The following is an 18,398-nucleotide window of genomic DNA, read 5'->3' on the forward strand; positions in this document are numbered from 1 at the left end:
TTAAAATGCTTAGCAGTGCATGTGGCAGCTGATATAAGCATCCTTTATTCTTCTTCCTTTTTTTCCCACAGTTGTTAATGATTAACTGGATCATATTATACCTCGTCTGCTCAGTCTAGGAATTGTTCAACTGAACAAAAGACCCACATTGTGTCTCCTTCATCCCCAGGGTTAAGGGTAGGTGGGGAGAAAATGAGGATTGCAGCAAAATTAACAAAAGATGAATAGTCCTTGATAGAACACCAAAGACCCAAATGCATTTGCTCTTCATTGATTATCTCGGTATATTATTGATATATATCAGAAACATAGTTTATTTCACTCCAATATACACTTTAACAGACATCCAGACAATTTAGCCATCCTATCCCTCTCCCCCTGCAGGTTCAAAACCACTGGTCTTTAGGGCAGCACTATCCAATATAAATCTAATGCAAGCCAAACAGAAGCCAAAGATGTAATTTTAAATGTTTTTGTCCCAGGGTAAGTGGGGGAACAGTGGTGAAGAGGGAGAAAAAGAATACAAATATATTTATTACCACTGAACTGTACACGTAAAAATTTTAAAGATGGTAAATTATATGTGTATATTTTGTCTCAATTAAAAAATTAAAAAGAAAAAATTATAGTAGCCACTTAAGTAAAAATAAAGATGAAATTGATTTTGATAATATATTTCCTCAATCCATTGTATCCAAAATAGTGTCATTTCAACATGCAATCAATATAACAATTTTTAAAATTTATTTATTTATTTTATTATTATTATTATTATTTTGAGATGGAGTCTCACTGTGTCGCCCAGGCTGGAGTGCGGTGGCGTGATGATCTCAGCTCACTGCAACCTCCGCCTCCCAGGTTCAGGCGATTCTCCTGCCTCAGCCTCCTGAGTAGCTGGGACTACAGGTGCCTGCCACCATGCCTGGCTAATTTTTGTATATTTTTAGTAGAGAAGGGGTTTCACCATATTGGCCAGGCTGGCCTTGAACTCCTGACCTTGTGATTCATCATTTTTTTACACAATTCTTACATATCTGATGTGCATTTTAGTGCCTCACTAAATGGACTAGTCACACTTCAGATGCTCAAGAGCATCCCATGGTCAGTGGGTCCTGTGTTAACACAGTTTTAGAATAATCAGAGAAAGTTTTCTGGGTGGAGATCGTGTTAGGAAGGCTTATGAGCAGTTAGCAGGAATTTCATTAGATAGGCTAATTAGAGTGAGAAGACAGTCTACATAGGAAAACAGCTTGTGCAAAAGTACAGATTTGTGAAATAAGACCAAGATCAGAGAATTGTAAGCATGCTACCTTTCCAAAATGCCTATGATTCTAACATTTATGTTAGATGGGATGTTTTGTTCTGCGTAAAGCATTATGTCTCCTCCTTAAAGGGGATGGGATATGGTGTAGGGAATTAAATGCTTTTGAGAAATTGAAATGCTCAACTCACTGATGAACAAGACTTAGTGTAAATGAGTTTGTAAGATTGTTGAGAGCAGGGTTCTGAGGTCAAGAGCTGATATTTTGGGAAGCAAAAGAGAAAACGACTGAAGACTAGTAGGCTCCTTGGTTAAGAGGGACAAGTCAGGCAGAGAAGTGGGTAAGTCTAGCATGTAGGGCCAGTGTAGGGATGGGGTGTTCATGGTAGGCCCTCAGAAGGAGGCAGAAGCCACTAAAATGGAAAGCATGAAGGCCTAAATGCAAACTTGCTTTCAGCAAAGTTCAGCATCTTGTCCTGCCCACCCCTAGGGGTCCCAGAAAGGCAGCCCCAGGAACCAAAGGCAAAGCTGTGGTCATAGCATTTATATTTAGCTCTCATCAGATTTTAAAGGGAAGTTTTTGGCTTGCAGTCAACACTGAAAGGATGATTTTGGTATTACTTGTAATTTAGGTTCCTGTGGGGAATGTGTAGAAATCCAAATGACTCATTTTCTTCTATTTTTTTTTTTGCAGTAAAATGAAACAATAGACCAACTTTCAAAAGTTAGACACTCAGCATTTTTAGCTTTACACAAAATGGAAGGAAAACAAACAACAAAAAATGAGTGATTCCCTCTCCACCCATCCCATCTCCCCAGATAAGCAACCCAGGGTCTTACAATCTGATCAGGCAGAGGCCCAGTCATTTCTTCTTCCCAAACCCTTGGCCATTTCATTTGATTTCTTTTTTTTCTGGCCACTTCACTGTCATTTTAAGCTAAATGTGTACACACACACACACACACACACATACACACACTTTTCTTTTTGTCCCCCAGATTTCCTCTTGTCAGTCTACCCTCAAACCTACTTCAGGTGACCATTCCTTTTCCTCTTTTAGTTGGTAATTATACTTCTTTTCTTGGTCCCCAAATTTGTGAACTTGCCACATTTACCTAAAATAACTTTCAAAATTCCAGAACTCACCTTCTACTCTTTCCTCAGTACAAAATCACTACATATATGGGGCGTGCACTTGTGAATTTGTTTTTTGGCTTCGGGCCATATGTTTCTACACATCCTGTGTCCTTAGACAAGTCTCTCAACTTATGTATAAAATAGAGAATTGAATCAGATCACCTTCCATGTCATCTCCCAGTCAGAAATTCTGACTCCCTGAGGAGACTCTAAGAATAGAATAGCAAAGAGCTTTAGAGCTTGAGGCTTCCACGTCATTTGGATCTTGGTCTTACTAAGAGGAGAGATTAGCAAGGTATTTTCTCTCTGTCAATTTCTGTTCTGCCATCTCTAAAGTAGGGATAATAATACCTCCTGCTCGGGACTGTTATGAAGGTTAAAAATGATACTGCATATACAGTGTTTACATAGTACAATTGCTACATAGTAAGTACTCAATAGAAATAGTGGTTTGTAGCTAGCAAATTAATCCAGGCTTGCATGGCAATGAAAACGAGCATCCAGCTGATTCCATTCAAGACATCAAACTATTGGAGTTTAATACTTCTCATCGGTGGTGGCAGGTACACGTGAAGAGGATCTTTTATTAAAAAAGCAATCTCTATCTGTGCTCTAGCCACTATATGGAAGTACCTCATTCAAAGCACAGCTTACCTAGAGTTAACAGCTTCCTGTAACCCTCTGACCAGATATCTACATGGAGTTGGCCATCCCCACCCCCACTTTTTTTTTGCTCCTAGAAAAATCCTGAAAAACAATATACCCATACAATGTGTATTACATGAAAGGATAAAAACAAACTTGACAAACTTGATTAAAATTAAAATGTACCTCAAGGACATTATAATGATTGACATAGCTGCTGTTCTAGAATGAAATTCTAGAGAATTGACAGGTCAACCATCATGAAGCCTGGCAGCCAATGCCTGGCTTTATCCTCACTCTACTGCAGTCACAGCCTCTTCCCCAGCCAAATCACTTAGCAGAGCCATTGCCATGTATTTAATCAGCTCCACATTTCATCTTCCCTGCATCTCTGCTACCACTGTTGATGACTACATGAAGAGGGAAATAACCAAAGCAGGGTAAGAGGGGTAATAGAAATAATCTCCAGATCTGCTGCTGGAAAATCAGAAAGTGTCTACTTTTCCCTCTTTATAGAAGGACCCGCTGTTCCTTCTCCTTGATGCCACACAGTCTTCTCAGTTCTTCTTCCCCAGTCAATGCAATATGAAGGTTTAAACTCTGCCCTTGCTGGTGTTGCATTTGAAGTGCCTCAGACAGTGGAGGGCATTTCCTTCACAACTCTTAGAGATGGGACTGGTTATGCCAATCTAGCAGTTTATTCAGGAGGCAATCCCAGCTCCACTCTGTACCTAGTGTGGTCTTGGGAAAATTAATCTTTCTGGGCCTTAATTGCCTCATATGTAAAATGCAGATATTAAGAGAAGCTGCCTCATGAGTTTGCTGTGAAAAGTAAATTAATAAACTTTAAATAATAGACAAAATATTTAGAACATAGGGAGTTGGTATCATCATCATTATCACTATCTAGGAGACTAACACTATCATTATTTGGGTGACTAAAATAACACTCGATGCTTTCTAACAAACTATTGATTTAATTATGTGTTATAGCCACTTTTTAAATATCCTGTCTCTCCTTTCCCCAAATTATAAGCTCTTTTATTCACTGAAGTAATCCCAGCACATAGAATAGTGCCTGGCATATAGTAGGTGCTCAAATAATATTTGCTGAATGGTTGAGTGAAGGGGCTTAGGAGACATGGCTACCCTCTGGCTTTCATATCAGCTACATTTCTCTCCAGAGTAGGCTTCAGTACCTAATGCCCAGATAGTGGCATGAAATGGGAGGAGACTGGGATGTACACTCCCAGGTTCCTGAGACCTGCTCCCTGTTACCTGCCAGAAAATATGCTGGGAAAACTTAGGCTTGTGTGCCAATTAGATTTTACATATAGCTATGCTGGGAAGAATGAACCATATTATATGTAAATCCAAAATTGGTTTAGCTTTGATTGATAATGCTTGATGAATAATCAAGGAACCCTATTTTAATAAATGAGGTTTAATATTTCTTGAGCTTAATCAATTGTTATGGTTCTTACTTGAATTCAAGGCCTAAGAGCCAAAGAGCTTTTTAGTTGCTGTTGCCTCAGATAGATATCTTTCCTACTTAGCTTTATTCTTTTCAATTTTAAAACACTGGGAAACATTCCCAAAGCACATTTTCAAAGGGACAATTTCCACCAAAGTTCAAATTGGTGCTAATCTAGTTTAGAAATATAATTCTTGGCACCATAGAACAAAGCTCTCTTGTTTAACCTCTACAGCTAGATATAATTGTCCCCACAAGAAAGTCTATTTCTATGCTGCACTTCACTGAATTTGTTCCCTCAGCACCAAACTGTAAGATGATATTCATCCAACATGCTCACATCTGCACTGAGAAGCAAGGTCTGTCATAGGCTCTGGCATTATCAGCTGCTGTTAAAGTCATTTGTTTGTAAAACTGTAATCATAGGGCTTTCTCTGCATGCATGCCATTAGCATTTCTGTGACCCAAATAATTCTAGAGATGAAATAATTTCATGGGCTTGAGATCTCCTGCATTACCAACTCCTTTTGCTGCCCTTGAAAGTGAAGCTCAGCCACTGGATGTTGTTTGGTACCTGTTAGGTCCATGGGACCCTTGTTTGTCCAGGCTCATCTTAGCCCCCCAGCCCTTTGCCCAGGGCTTCTTGATACACCAGAAACTGTCTAGACACTGTCTAGTGATTCAGAGCCTTTTGTAGCAGTTTCTTGGTGTTTGTATGAACTATTTGCTCTTTGCTTGTTTCACTTTTTTGTCATATGAAAGATATCCAGATGCCGTGCTAGGAAAAAAAAATGAGTGTGTTAATTAAAAAAAAAAAAAGACATATTTTGGGGGGATTTTATATACTTTACTTGGAACCACTTCAGAGACTTGAATGGCTGGCCACTAATTTTCTCTAGAACATCTAGAATTGTAAAAAAGAATATGATCAAATTGGTTGAGATCGCCTGTTTTTCATTATTACTGGTGAGTGCTAACTCACCCCAAGGTTTACGTAACATCAGTTACTGGGAATACTGATTTCCATTGATCTTTCACTATTTCTGTCTGTGTTCACAGAAAGTAAGGAACACTTCCCAGTTAATGCACTCAAAAAAAAAAATTGACAATTTTGGTGTCTCAGCAAGTTACAAGTACACGTGCTTGAAGACGCATTCCTCTGATGGAAGATGTGTGTCTATCTGCAAGTTGTTCTTGGTGAAAGAACCAGAGTAGATAAAATAAACTTAGGCGTGGAGTTCTTGGCTGGAAAGTTTTGAGAATAATTGTGTCATTGTGTTCAACCCTCGAAGCTGGGACAAGGATGATAGGGACAAAGATGTGTCATCTAAAAGTTGAACTAGCAAAAACCTACATGCAAGGAAGAGATTGGCTGCCTATAGGAGCAACCCAAGAAATTGCATAGGTGAGACTGAGATGTTTGAGGAATACCCAATGCTCTAATAAGTAACTTTTTTGGATGTAAGTCAAGGGAGCAGGGACAGAATATAATTGAGAAAAAATGACCAAATGAATTAGCTTTTCTAAACACCAGATGTTTGATCAGTATGTTAACAAAAAGAGGATGCTCAATGTTGTGTCATTATTTTGGCATGTTTGTCCAGCACCACTAGGAAAAATAATGAATCTGATGAAAGGAAACTTCCAATGACCAGAGAAAGGGATTCAGTTACGGGGCAGGAGTCTTCTTTTAATCAGGTTTCACCATGGTCTACATGAAATATCCCTCAGGATCTCTCTCTGCTCTGATCTCATTTTGTGCCCGTGAGTGAACATTCTAGTTTCTAATCTGTCTCCTAGGTATCCTGCAAATGTGAAAGGGATACCCTAGGTCTGACCTATGAAAGCCTCTCACTGGTGTTGAGTACACTGGCATGCCTGGTTATGTACCAGCCTTTTGGAAATCCTTTGGTGTGAGTTAGCCTTAGTGGATCCAAACAATTTTTTGTGTTCCAACCAAGCACATGCCCTGACTTCTAAAGCTGAGGACAAACCCCTGAGAAAGGGAGCAGCCAGCCTCTCAGAGAGGTCTCAAAGCTCATCGTATCAGTCAGATCAGGCCCAATTAAATTCACTGGGAGGGAAGACAATCTAAACAGAGGCATTCAGGAAAGTCATCAGAGGACACTGGCTATGGGCTATGGTTCTGATAACTTCCATGATGTTAAGAACTCTAGGATGGGTAGGACAGAGGCCTATTGAGAGGAACTGCTATATAGACACATGATTTATCGCCAAAGAATAGCATCAGAGTTTTCAACACAACTGACTTAGTGGGGTATCAGGTTAGGTTGTGGAATACCTGTTTTCTCTGCCCAGTGGTCAGATTGACCCCTGAGTCTGGAAAATGGATGGAACTGCAGGAATGGATTAAAAATTTATCAGTTCCGTTTTTGTTTCTAGTGACTGGGGAGGCAGAAACGCTTAAGTGCAAGAGATTTAATTGGCTCATTTAAAAAACTTTAGGAATATAACTGGCCTCAGGCACAGCTGAAGGCATTGGGCTTAAATGGTATTATCAGGATCTGGTCTCTCAGATAGAACCATGTTTCCTTGAGTCTCATACAGTTTGTCTCCTACTGAGGTCACAAGATGATGGCAACTACTTTTGATCCTCCCTTCTCAATACTTTAAATACAGCGGGAGAGAGAATCTCTTTCACAGAGCCATTTCATGGCTCCTTAATTATAATTTGGTAACTTACCCATCCTTGAACCAGGGAAATGTGATTCTTTCATTGGTCAGTGTCTGAGTCACTTGATCATCTTTAAGACAAAGGTAGAGATACCTTCATTAGAAGCACCTGGACAGTTTCACAGAGAAGAATTAGGGTAGAGTCTCCAGAAGAAAGATAAATGTATATTGGGCAGGAGTGTAAAAGGCTGATGATATGGAGATCGGAGAAAAATCATAGAATGATATTTTCTGTGACTTCAGGAAAGATTTTTGGACTGGATATCAAGATATGAATGTTATCACTCCCAAAACTCATTAGCTCTTTAAGGAACATACATTTGAGTGCCTCACGTATCCCATAATATTTATTTTACCTGATTCCCATACTCAGTATGAATAGACAAGTCATCTTTATTATACTCTTGGCTGCATTGACTCCACCACTGTGTATCATTGTCCTTCGTAGAACCCTAAGACAAGAGTTGTTTATATAATGCATGTGTACAATATACAATCCTGTGTTCATACTAACTTTTGAATCTATTTAAAAGAATAGCTAAAATCTGAAATTACATAACTGTGCTTTTGTGATATGAAAAGAGGTCATATAATATCTTGATGAATTCTCTCCAAATACAACCCTGTAATCAGAACCCAGGCCAAAATTAAAAATTAATGAAATTGAGCATATTTCCATGTTTTGGGGCTTTATTTTGTAAAGTGTCTGTTTAAGTCCTGCTTATTTTTCTATTTGATTGCCTGTCTTCTCTTTCTTGTGGATTGGAAGAGTGTGTGTGTATATATATATATTATATATATAAAAAATAATACTTTTATATTTATAACATATTATATATAATATTTTATATATACACACACACACACACACACACACACACACACACACACACATTTATCCAAAGGTTTACTAGTACCCAGAACATATTATAGATATGTTTTTCCCCCATGTAAATATCTCATTGACCCAACTGCCCCATTTCTATTGCTCAGGAGTTGTATGTATCAATGACAATTTTTATCTCATGTCCTTTCTTTTGTCCTTATTGTAGGATTTGAATGTATAAAGGCAGAATTCTACATTTCATTCTAAGAATATAATTTTCTCTTTAAGCCACAGGGAAAGTTAAAGAATGAAAGTGGTCCTGGCTTTGCATTGTATTAATCAGGATACAAGCTCAGTTACAAAACAAAGATCTAAATATAACCGTGGGTTAAGCAACACAGAACGTTGTCTCTCATCAAATAATGCAAGAGTAGGAGTCCAGGACTATTTCTCCCAAACACACTGTGCACCGCACAGTTTTTTTTTTCTACAGTTAGTCTGAGAGGGGGTGTTGATGGCCAGGGGCAGTGAATATGTACCATTCATTTTTAAGAAAACAATTCGTTGACCAAAATGTTATGTGGTAGAAAAAAAAAAAAGAGAACAATTTGTATTTTCTAAATATTATTCCTTAATTTGGTAACTAAATGCTAATAGGACTACTTTATATGTAAGGATATTTATATTCAGTCACAAAGTAAATCAAGAAGAGAATTATTTTAGGATCCAGAATACCTTTAGGTTTTAATCTTACGTTCATTTTTTTTTTCCTCTGAATCTAATTAGCTGAAACTTTAATTTTTAAGATAGATATAGTCAAAAAGCAACTTGTTCAACATTTCTTAGGTTTTTTTTCTCAAGTGTAAATCTGACAAGTGATTCCTGTCATCAGTGGCCCCCGATTACCCTAAAGATCAATTCCAAATTTCTCAGCCTGGTATGCTGGGCCTTTCATAATCATGCCCCTGTTTACCTACCCCGTCTCTCCCCTCACCTCCTACTCCCATTTCCTCACACATACCACATTCCAGCCATCCTGAGCTATTTACAACTCCCCAGTGCCATCAGGTACTCCCTCACCTCGGTCTCTGCACACCTACTCTTCCTTCTTTCTGTCTACTCCCTGCCTTGCCAGCACCCAGCCATTTTTTATTCATCCATGAGGTCCCAACTAAGACATTACCTCCTCCAGGAAGTCTTTCTTGACATTCCCCGAAACTGAATTGAGTGCTCCTTCTCTGCTGTCTTAGCACCCTGCCTTTGGCCCATCTCGGCTGTCATCAGTTTATGCTGTTAACTGCCTGTTTGTCTTTAGGTCTCTTAAACAAAACCAGGAGTTCCCAGAATTCCCAAATACAATATAAACAGGGCAAGGCCTGTGTTTTCACAGCTGTACTCTGGGAGCTTCATCCAATAAATATTTTTTGAATGAGTGAATGAATGAATAAATGAATAATGAGTCACTTATTGTTTGTGGCTTTCTTATATTTCCTCAGAATTACAACCGCCCCCCAGTGATGGCATTAGCCATCCCCATTGCAGTGAAATTCCTCCACAGAAGCAACAAGGAACTGTGCAGGAATATGTCTAACTACCTGTCTCTGGCTGCAATTACCAAGGCAGATCTCCTGGCTGATCACACGGAAGTTATAGTAAAGAGCATACTCCAAGGTATGGTGCAAAAGTTGAGCTTGGGGACATGTTTTAGGAGACATTTAAAAGTATTTTCATGAAGCATTTGTGGTTTGTGGGAAGAAAGACCTAGAGTATTAGAAGCAAGTTAATTTCTCTGTTTTGCTGCTAGTTGACTTGTGAACATGCAAAAGGTTACTTAATCTGGCTGTCTGTGTCCCTTCCCAAGGCAGATGAATTACTTAGGCTCAGTAAAAAGAATTGTAAGCTTTCTTCTAAATCTATGTTTCTCAGTTTGAAGAACTGCATTTTCCATGCTTCTGGTCACCTGTTCAACTACCAACTGTGGAGATCTTATCTCTGTGTGCTGAGTGGAACTTGTCACTCAGTGGGATATGAAAAACCTGTCTTCATTTGGTTCCCAAAGCAAGAAATGTCTTTTTTTAGATAAAATACATCAGAAAATGTGTAATGGTTTCTTAAATGTGAACGTGATTTGGGAATGATAACAAGCATAAATGCTAGCATAAAAAGCCAAGTAGTACACCTCTGTTAATTGTTACAACATTTGAATGAATGAGAAGCTCAAATTAGTGCACGCAAAATATTCTCCTTGTCTTCTTTTATTTTCTTTGGTGTCAGATCAATCAAAAAACATGTTTTTGAATTTGGAGTCAGAGAACAATATATGATATTAATTGATGTGCATCCAAATGTCCCCAGTTCTCATTAATAAAGATACATGAGATCCATGAGTATCTCAGCCCACAGTTTACCGCCATTAACCCACCACATGATAAGGTTGATCATCAACCCCCTGTAAAGTGCTCACAGTCCAAATAATTCTCAGGGTCCCCAAGGGTTTCCTATGTGTGCTGTCTTCCCAAGGTATCCAGACCAATCCCCAAGCCCATACTGCTATTCTGTCCATGCTTCCTGGCATAGCATGGTGGGGTGCTGTCCTCTTCCACCATGTGAGCCCAGCAGACCCTAAGACCACTGCCATGCAGATCCCAGGAATGGACTCCACTCCTGGGAACTCCATGCTACCCTGCCAGTGATGGCAGCCTTTGTGCTGAACCACCTGAAGCTTCAGGAACTACTAAGTCCTTAGCCCAGTAATTCAATGTGGCAGCCAGTGGCAGGATGAGAAAAAACACTAACCAGCCTTTCTCCTTAGTGTTGCACCGTGGTAGAGAGGCCCCAGAGCAGTGCCAAAGTAAGTTGCCATGTTTGCAGTAAAATAGATGGTTTCTCAGTAGAACAGAATAGAGAACCCAGAAATAAAGCTGCACACCTAGAGCCATCTGATCTTTGACAAATTCAACAAAAGTAATCAATGGGGGAAGGACTCCCTATTCAACAAATGGTGCTAGGATAACTGGCTATCTATATGCAGAGGAATAAAACTGGACAACTATCACCATATACAAAAATTAACTCAAAATGGATTAAAGACTTCAATGCAAGTCCTCAAGGAAACTATAAAAGTCCTCAAGGAAAACCTAGGAAATACCCTTCTTGACAACAGCCTTGGCAATAAATTTATGGCTAAGTCCTTAAAAGCAATTATGACAAAAACAAAAATTGACAAGTGGGACCTAATTAAACTAGAGAGCTTCTAGACAGCAGAATAAATTATTATCAACAGAGTAAACAGACAACCTACAGAATGGGAGAAATTTTTGCAAACTATGCAACTGAGAAAGGTCTAATATCCAGAAACTATACGGAACTTAAGCAATTCAACAAGCAAGAAACAAATAACCCCATTAAAAAGTGCGAATCAAAAAGTTAGAAAGATCTCAATTTAACAACCTAGCAGTGTAACTAAGAGAACCAAGAGAACCAAGAGGAAACCAACTCCAAAGCTAGCAGAAGACAAGAAATAACCAAAATCAGTGCTGAACTGGAGGAGATTAAGACACACAAAAAATGTAAAAGATCAACGAATCCAGGAGCTAGCTAGACTGCTAGCTAAACTAATAAAGAAGGTAATAGAGAAGCTCCAAATAAACATAACCAGAAACAACAAAGGGATATTACTATTGACCCCACAGAAATACAAACAACCATCAGAAGATATTATGAACACCTCTATACACATAAACTAGAAAATCTAGAGGAAATTAGTAAATTCCTGGGCACATACACCCTTAAGACCTAACCAGTAAGAAATTGAGTCCCTGAACAGACCAATAATGAGCTCTGAAATTGAATCAGTAATAAATAGCCTACCAATCACAATAAGCCCAGGACCAGACAGATTCACAGTTGAATTCTACCAGATGTACAAAGAAGAGCTGGTACCAAAATTGAGGGAGAAAGAATCCTCCCTAACACATTCTATAAGGCCAGCATCATCCTGATAGCAAAATCTGGTAGAGGCACAACATAAAAAGAAAACTTGAAGCCAATATCCTTGAACATTGATGCAAAAATTCTCAATAAAATACTGGCAAAACAAATCCAGCAGCACATCAAAAAGCTTATCGACCATGATCAAGTAGGCTTTATCCCTGGGATGCAAGGTTGGTTGAACATATGCAAATCAATAAATGTGATTCATCACATAAACAGAACTAAAGACAAAAACCAATAGATGCAGATAAGGCTTTTGATAAAATTCAACACCCCTCTATGTTAAGAACTCCCAATAATCTAGGTATTGAAGAAAGATACCTCAAAATAGTAAGAGCCATCAATGGCAAACCCACAGGCGACATCATACTGAATGGGCAAAAGCTGGAAACATTACCACTGAAAACTGACACAAGACAAGGACGCCCTCTCTCACCACTCCTATTCACTATAGTATTGGAAGTCCTGGCCAGAGCAATCATGAAAGAGAAAGAAATATAGCACATCCAAATAGGAAGAGAGGAAGTCAAACTATCCCTATTTGCAGATGACATGATCCTATATCTAGAAAATGCCATAGTTTCAGCCCAAAAGCTCCTTAAGCTGATAAACAACTGTAGCAAAGTCTCAGGATACAAAAATCAATGTACAAAAATCACTAGCACTCCCACACACCACCAGTAGCCACGCTGAGAACCAAATCAGTAATGCAATCCCATTTACAAGTGCCACACACACACAGAGATAAAATACCAAGGAATCCAGCTAACCAGGGAGGTGAAAGATCTCTATAAGGAGAACTACAAAACTCTCCTCAAAGAAGTCAGAGATGACAGAAACAAATGGAAAAATATTCTATACTCATGGATAGGAAGAAACAATATCATTAGAATGGCCATGCTGCCCAAAGCAATTTATAGATTCAATACTATTCCTATTAAACTACTAATGACATTCATCACAGAACTAGAAAAAATATTTTAAAATTCATGTGAAATCAAAAAAGAGCCTGAATAGCCAAGGCAATCCTAAGCAAAAAGAACAAACCTGGAGGCATCACGCTATCTGACTTCAAACTGACTTCAAATAGGGGTACAGTAAGCAAAACAGCATGGTACGGGTACAAACACACACACATAGACCAATAGAACAGAATAGAGAACCCAGAAATAAGGCTACACACCTACAACTATCTAATCTCTGAAAAAGCTGACAAAACAAGCAACGGGGAAAGGACTACCTATTCAATAAATGATGCTGGGATAACTGCCTAGTCATATGCAGAAGATTAAAACTGGACCCCTTCCTTATACCACATACAAAAATTAACTTATGATGGATTAAATACTTAAATTTAAAACCCAAAACTACAAAAACGCTGGAAGACAACCTAGGCAACACCATTCTGGACATAGGAATGCGCAAAAATCTCATGAGGAAGATACCAAAAGCAATTGCAACAAAAGCAACTGCAACAAAAGCAAAAATTGACAAATAGGATCTAATTAAACTAAAGAGCTTCTGCACAGCAAAAGAAACTATCAATAGAGTGAACAAATAATCTAGAGGATGAAAGGAAATATTTGCAAAGTATGCATCTGACAAAGGTCTAATATCCAACATCTATAAGAAACTTAAAGAAATTTACAAGAAAAAAAAATTACAAAGTGGGCAAAGGACATGAAAAGACACATTTGGAAAGAAGACATACGTGCAGTCAACAATCATGAAAAAAACTCAACATTACTGATCATTAGAGAAATGCAAATCAAAACCACAATGAGAGACCATCTCACACCAGTGTATTATTAAAAAATAACAGATGTTGGCAAGGTTGTGGAGAAAAAGGAATGCTTATACACTGTTAGTGGTGGTTGGTCCTCAAAAACCTAAAAACAGAACTACTATTCAATTCAGCAATCCCATTACTGGGTATATACCCAAAGAAATACAAATTGTTCCATCATAAAGACACATGCACACATATGTTCATTGCAGCACTGTTCACATTAACAAAGACATAGAATCAACCTAAAATGACCATCAATCATAGACTGGCTAAAGAAAATGTGATACCTATACACCATGGAAAACTATGCAGTCATAAAAAAGAACAAGATTATGTCCTTTGCAGGAATGTGGATGGAGCCAGAGGCCATTATCCTTAGCAAGCTAACACAGGAACAGGAAACCAAATACCAGATGTTGTCACTTACAAGTGGGAGCTAAATTATGACAATACCTGGACACATAGAGAGGAACAAAAGATACTGGGGCCTATTGGAGGGTGAAGGGTGAGAGGAGGGAGAGGATCAAGAAAAGTAACTAATGGGTACTGGGCTTAATACCTAGGTAACAGAATAATCTGTACAACAAACCCCCATAACATAAGTTTACCTATATAAAAAAAACTGCGCATGTACCCCTGAACTTAAAGAAAAAAAAGGGGACAAAGGACCTGAACAGACACTTCTCAAAAGAAGACATAAAAGCAGCCAACAATTATAGGAAAACATGCTCCATATCACTAATCATCAGAGAAATGCAAATCAAAATCACAGTGAGATACCATCTCATACCAGTCTGAATGGCTATTATTAAAAATTCAAAAAACAATAGATGTTGGCAAGGCTGCGGAGAAAAGAAAATGCTTATGCACTATTTGTGGGAGTGCCCATTAGTTCAGCCACTGTGAAAAGCAGTTTGGCGATTTCTCAAAGAAGTTAAAATAGAATTATTATTTGTCCCAGCAATTCCACTACTGGGTATATATACCCAAAGGAAAATAAATCCTTCTACCAAAAAGACACATGCACTCATATCTTCATTGCAACACTATTTACAATAGCAAAGACATGGAATTAACCTAGGTGCCCATCAACAGTGGATTGGATGAAGAAAATGTGGTACATATACACCAAGGAATACTATGCTACCAGAAATAAGAACAAAATCATGTCCTTTGCAGCAACATAGATGCAGCTAGAGGCCTTTATCCTAAGCAAATTAGTGCAGAAACCAGACACCACATGTTCTCACTTGTAAGTGGGAACTAATCATTGGGTACATGTGGACATAAAGATGGGAATGGTAGACACTGGGGTACTGAAAGAGGGCTAGGAAGTGGGGAGCAAGGATAGAAAAACTACTTATTGGGTACTGTGCTCACTAACTGTGTGATGGGTTCAATTGTACCCCAAACCTCAGCATCATGCAATATAGCCTTTAAGAAACCTGCACATGTTTCCTTGACTCTAAAAGTTGAAAAACTAAAATAAAATAGATTATTGTTTTATCTAAAGCTGTCTTTCCTTCCTGTGGGCTCAACTATTCACCCAGGAGTTGTGGCTATCAACAAATTAATACTTTAATTCTCAAAATGCCTATTTCCTTCCAAGAACTAAAGTTTTGTTCCTAACTTAAGTTCATTGTACCAGACATTCCTAAGGTGGGTTCTTAGTACCATTCCAAGACTTCTGACCAGCCACTCCAATGGTCTGCTAGGTATGTCTGAACTCCAGCATGACAGTGGAAGTTTATCACTCAACCTGTGCTTCCCTCTAAAGATTTGTCATTAATAATACTAGTCAGTATTTTCATTTCCAATTTCTTTTGGCCACAGGATTAAATCGCCAATTTCACTTTATATGTAATATTAAATTTGCTTAAAGCCCAGAAAAGCAATTATGTTTTTTTTCAACACCTTGGCTACATTTTTGAAACAGATTTTATAGGAATTTAAAACATTTATGCACACCACACATTTTAAAACCATGATAGTCAGACTTGCAAGTAACAGATTTATGAAAAAAAAAAATGAATTAGCCCTTTATTGGTGCCAAGAACTTAGCTCATCTATGGGTTTTTAAAAAATCCTTTTTCGATGACAACGAAATCTTTGAAACACGAAGTAGACTTTCTAAATTCACTGCAAGCATTTGAAATAAACAATTTGGTTTATTTGATCTGGCACTATGAAAATTATCATAAAATGAATGGTAATTTGACCTATAAAAGGTTGGGGCTACCTATTTCAGGGTTTGGAGTTTTAAGACTGATGTGACTATAAAACTCCATTATCACTCACATAAGCCCGTCAAACTTTAAGTTGCAAAGCAGAAGGGATCTTGCTGTCTCTGATTAGTAAGTTTTCTGCTCTGCAATTCTTTGTCTTACATCCCCTACCAAACGGCCTGAGGAGTCATCATGGGATTTCTTTTTTCATTACTTATAGTTTTTCTCCTCTTTAGGTCTTCTTTGCCTTACAGTACACTAATGCTTATTTTCCCATATTTCTACTTCTATAAAATATATTGAATGGTCATCCATTCAATGATGAAGATAATAATTACAAAAACATTATTAATAGCTACAATGGCTAAAATTTGCTGCATGCATTTCTGATGTCAGATATTGTATTAAGCCATTTATACCCATTATATCATTCAATACCCACAAGAACCTCATAAAAGAAGTCCTATTATTATGCCATTTTACCGGTTAGTAGTATTTTAGGTAACAGAAATCTACAGATGTAAATGACTTGGTGATGAGGAAGAAGAGAAGGAGAAGGAAGAGGAGGAGAAAGAGGAGCAACAACAACCTCTCCTTGGCACACATACCTGCAAAGTCCATGAGTATACCAGACTTCTCAGATGGTTGATTCAGGGTTCAATGGTATCCCAAAGGTCAATTCTCAGCCCTGCTTCCTCAGGATGGGTTTTACTTTCGTGATTGGTGTAGGCCTCTGCATCTTCCAGCTCACATCATCATGAACACCGATTAAGAAAAAGAAAGTTCACATCCAGTCTCTTTTTTCTCTTTGGTCTGACACAGGCCACATGAACATTTCTGAACCAATCCATCATTATTTCCAGGGGATACTGTACATCAGTTGGTCAGGCTTAGGTCATGAGCCACCCTCAAAGCAGGGAATGGGAGTTGGCTGCAGCAAAGCCACATAGATTGGGAGTACAGGAGGAGTAGATCCCCAAAAGAAACCCAGGACTGTTGCCAACAGTAGATGAATGAATAGTGGGGAATGAAAGAATACAAATGTCCACATGCCATTTTGTAAGTGAGCAAGCTGAAGCCTAGAGAAGTTAAAAGCAATATTCAAACCCTGACCATTTCACTGTAAAGTCTACTTTCATGATGTAATCTTAGCACCACCAAATACTGGGTTGTATTTTTATTTTCTTAGCCTCTGTTTCCTCATATGTACATATAGATGTTGAGACAATGACATGCGATAATGTCAAAACATAGTCAGCTTTCAATAAATATCAGCTAAGGTAGTGATGATGATAATCATACTTGCCTTCCTATATTTGAATCCCTTTATTGCCAGGGAACTCACTCACTGTTTCCTGTGACAATCCACTTTATCTCTGGACAAAACTGAGTACTAGATGTTTCTTCCTTTTGTTGAATTAGAAGTTCTCCCCTTGTGGCCTCCCACTTTTGACTAAGGCCCTTTTCTTGGGCCTAATAAAGCCTCGTTCCTCTTTCACATGATAAACTTTCAAAAACTAGCTCCAACTTTCATATCTCACCACTCCTTCCCTTTGCACTTCCCTCTTTTCCTCCTCAGGCATAACAGTCAGTTTCCCTCTCAGTTTGCTCACTCGGCAGATGATGATTTGTTTCTGCATCCATTTGCAAGGAGTACCCAGACCCCTGCTCTGCTTTGCTGCCCTCCCCAGCATGTGCTCTGGTTTCCTTGCCTATGAGGACTAAAATGGATTTATCCTCCCTATTGATACTGTATTTTCCTTAAGGTAACCTAAAATCAAATTCACTTCTTTGTCAATCACACAATCACATCTTTGATTTCTCTTGACTTACATTTGAAATCTCGTAAATTTTATGAGCAGAGCCACTCTGGTCTTCATTTTAAAACACTGATTAAAAAGTTGACCAGATGGGGCCAGGAGACTCTTGTGCTGTGGCAGGGTGTTTGCCTGTTAGACTTGTTTGCTATTATTTCCTTGATCATATTTTTAACAATTGTGTTATATGCATCCATTTGCATCCTGTGCCTGATTTCAAACCAAATGCTCTTTTATGCTTATGAGTGAATCGTGAGAGACGTTGTCCAATGGCCTATGTGTTTATCCCTGAAGGCAAATATTTTAATTGTTCTAAGTCCATTGTTGCTACCTCTTGTTATTAATGGTTATATGTAAGTAATGTTTACTTTTACGTTAAATTTAAGTACACATTTATTTTATTCAAATTGTTCAGAGTTATTTTGTCTGTGTTGTATTCTCTGAATTCTCCCAGTAAGTGGTAATTGTAAAAGGTCTTACTTCTTGGAGGAAGGATTAAAGGTATAATTGGAATGTTATCTTAATTCATACTTAAA

At 38.3% G+C, this 18,398-nt stretch overlaps 1 protein-coding gene across 7 annotated transcripts in view; it reads left to right on the top strand.

The window, feature by feature from the left end:
• VEPH1 (ventricular zone expressed PH domain containing 1) overlaps nucleotides 1-18,398 on the top strand; it is a 246,439-nt gene that overhangs the window by 34,744 nt on the left and 193,297 nt on the right. For all 7 annotated transcript variants that reach the window (XM_009201463.4, XM_009201468.4, XM_003894911.5 and 4 more), the window contains one exon: nucleotides 9,535-9,709. In XM_009201463.4, the coding sequence (XP_009199727.2) occupies nucleotides 9,535-9,709 (175 nt within the window). The remainder of the gene's footprint in view (nucleotides 1-9,534; nucleotides 9,710-18,398) is intronic.

This window comes from Papio anubis, chromosome 2 (assembly GCF_008728515.1).
Source record: "Papio anubis isolate 15944 chromosome 2, Panubis1.0, whole genome shotgun sequence".
Classification (NCBI taxonomy): domain Eukaryota; kingdom Metazoa; phylum Chordata; class Mammalia; order Primates; family Cercopithecidae; genus Papio; species Papio anubis.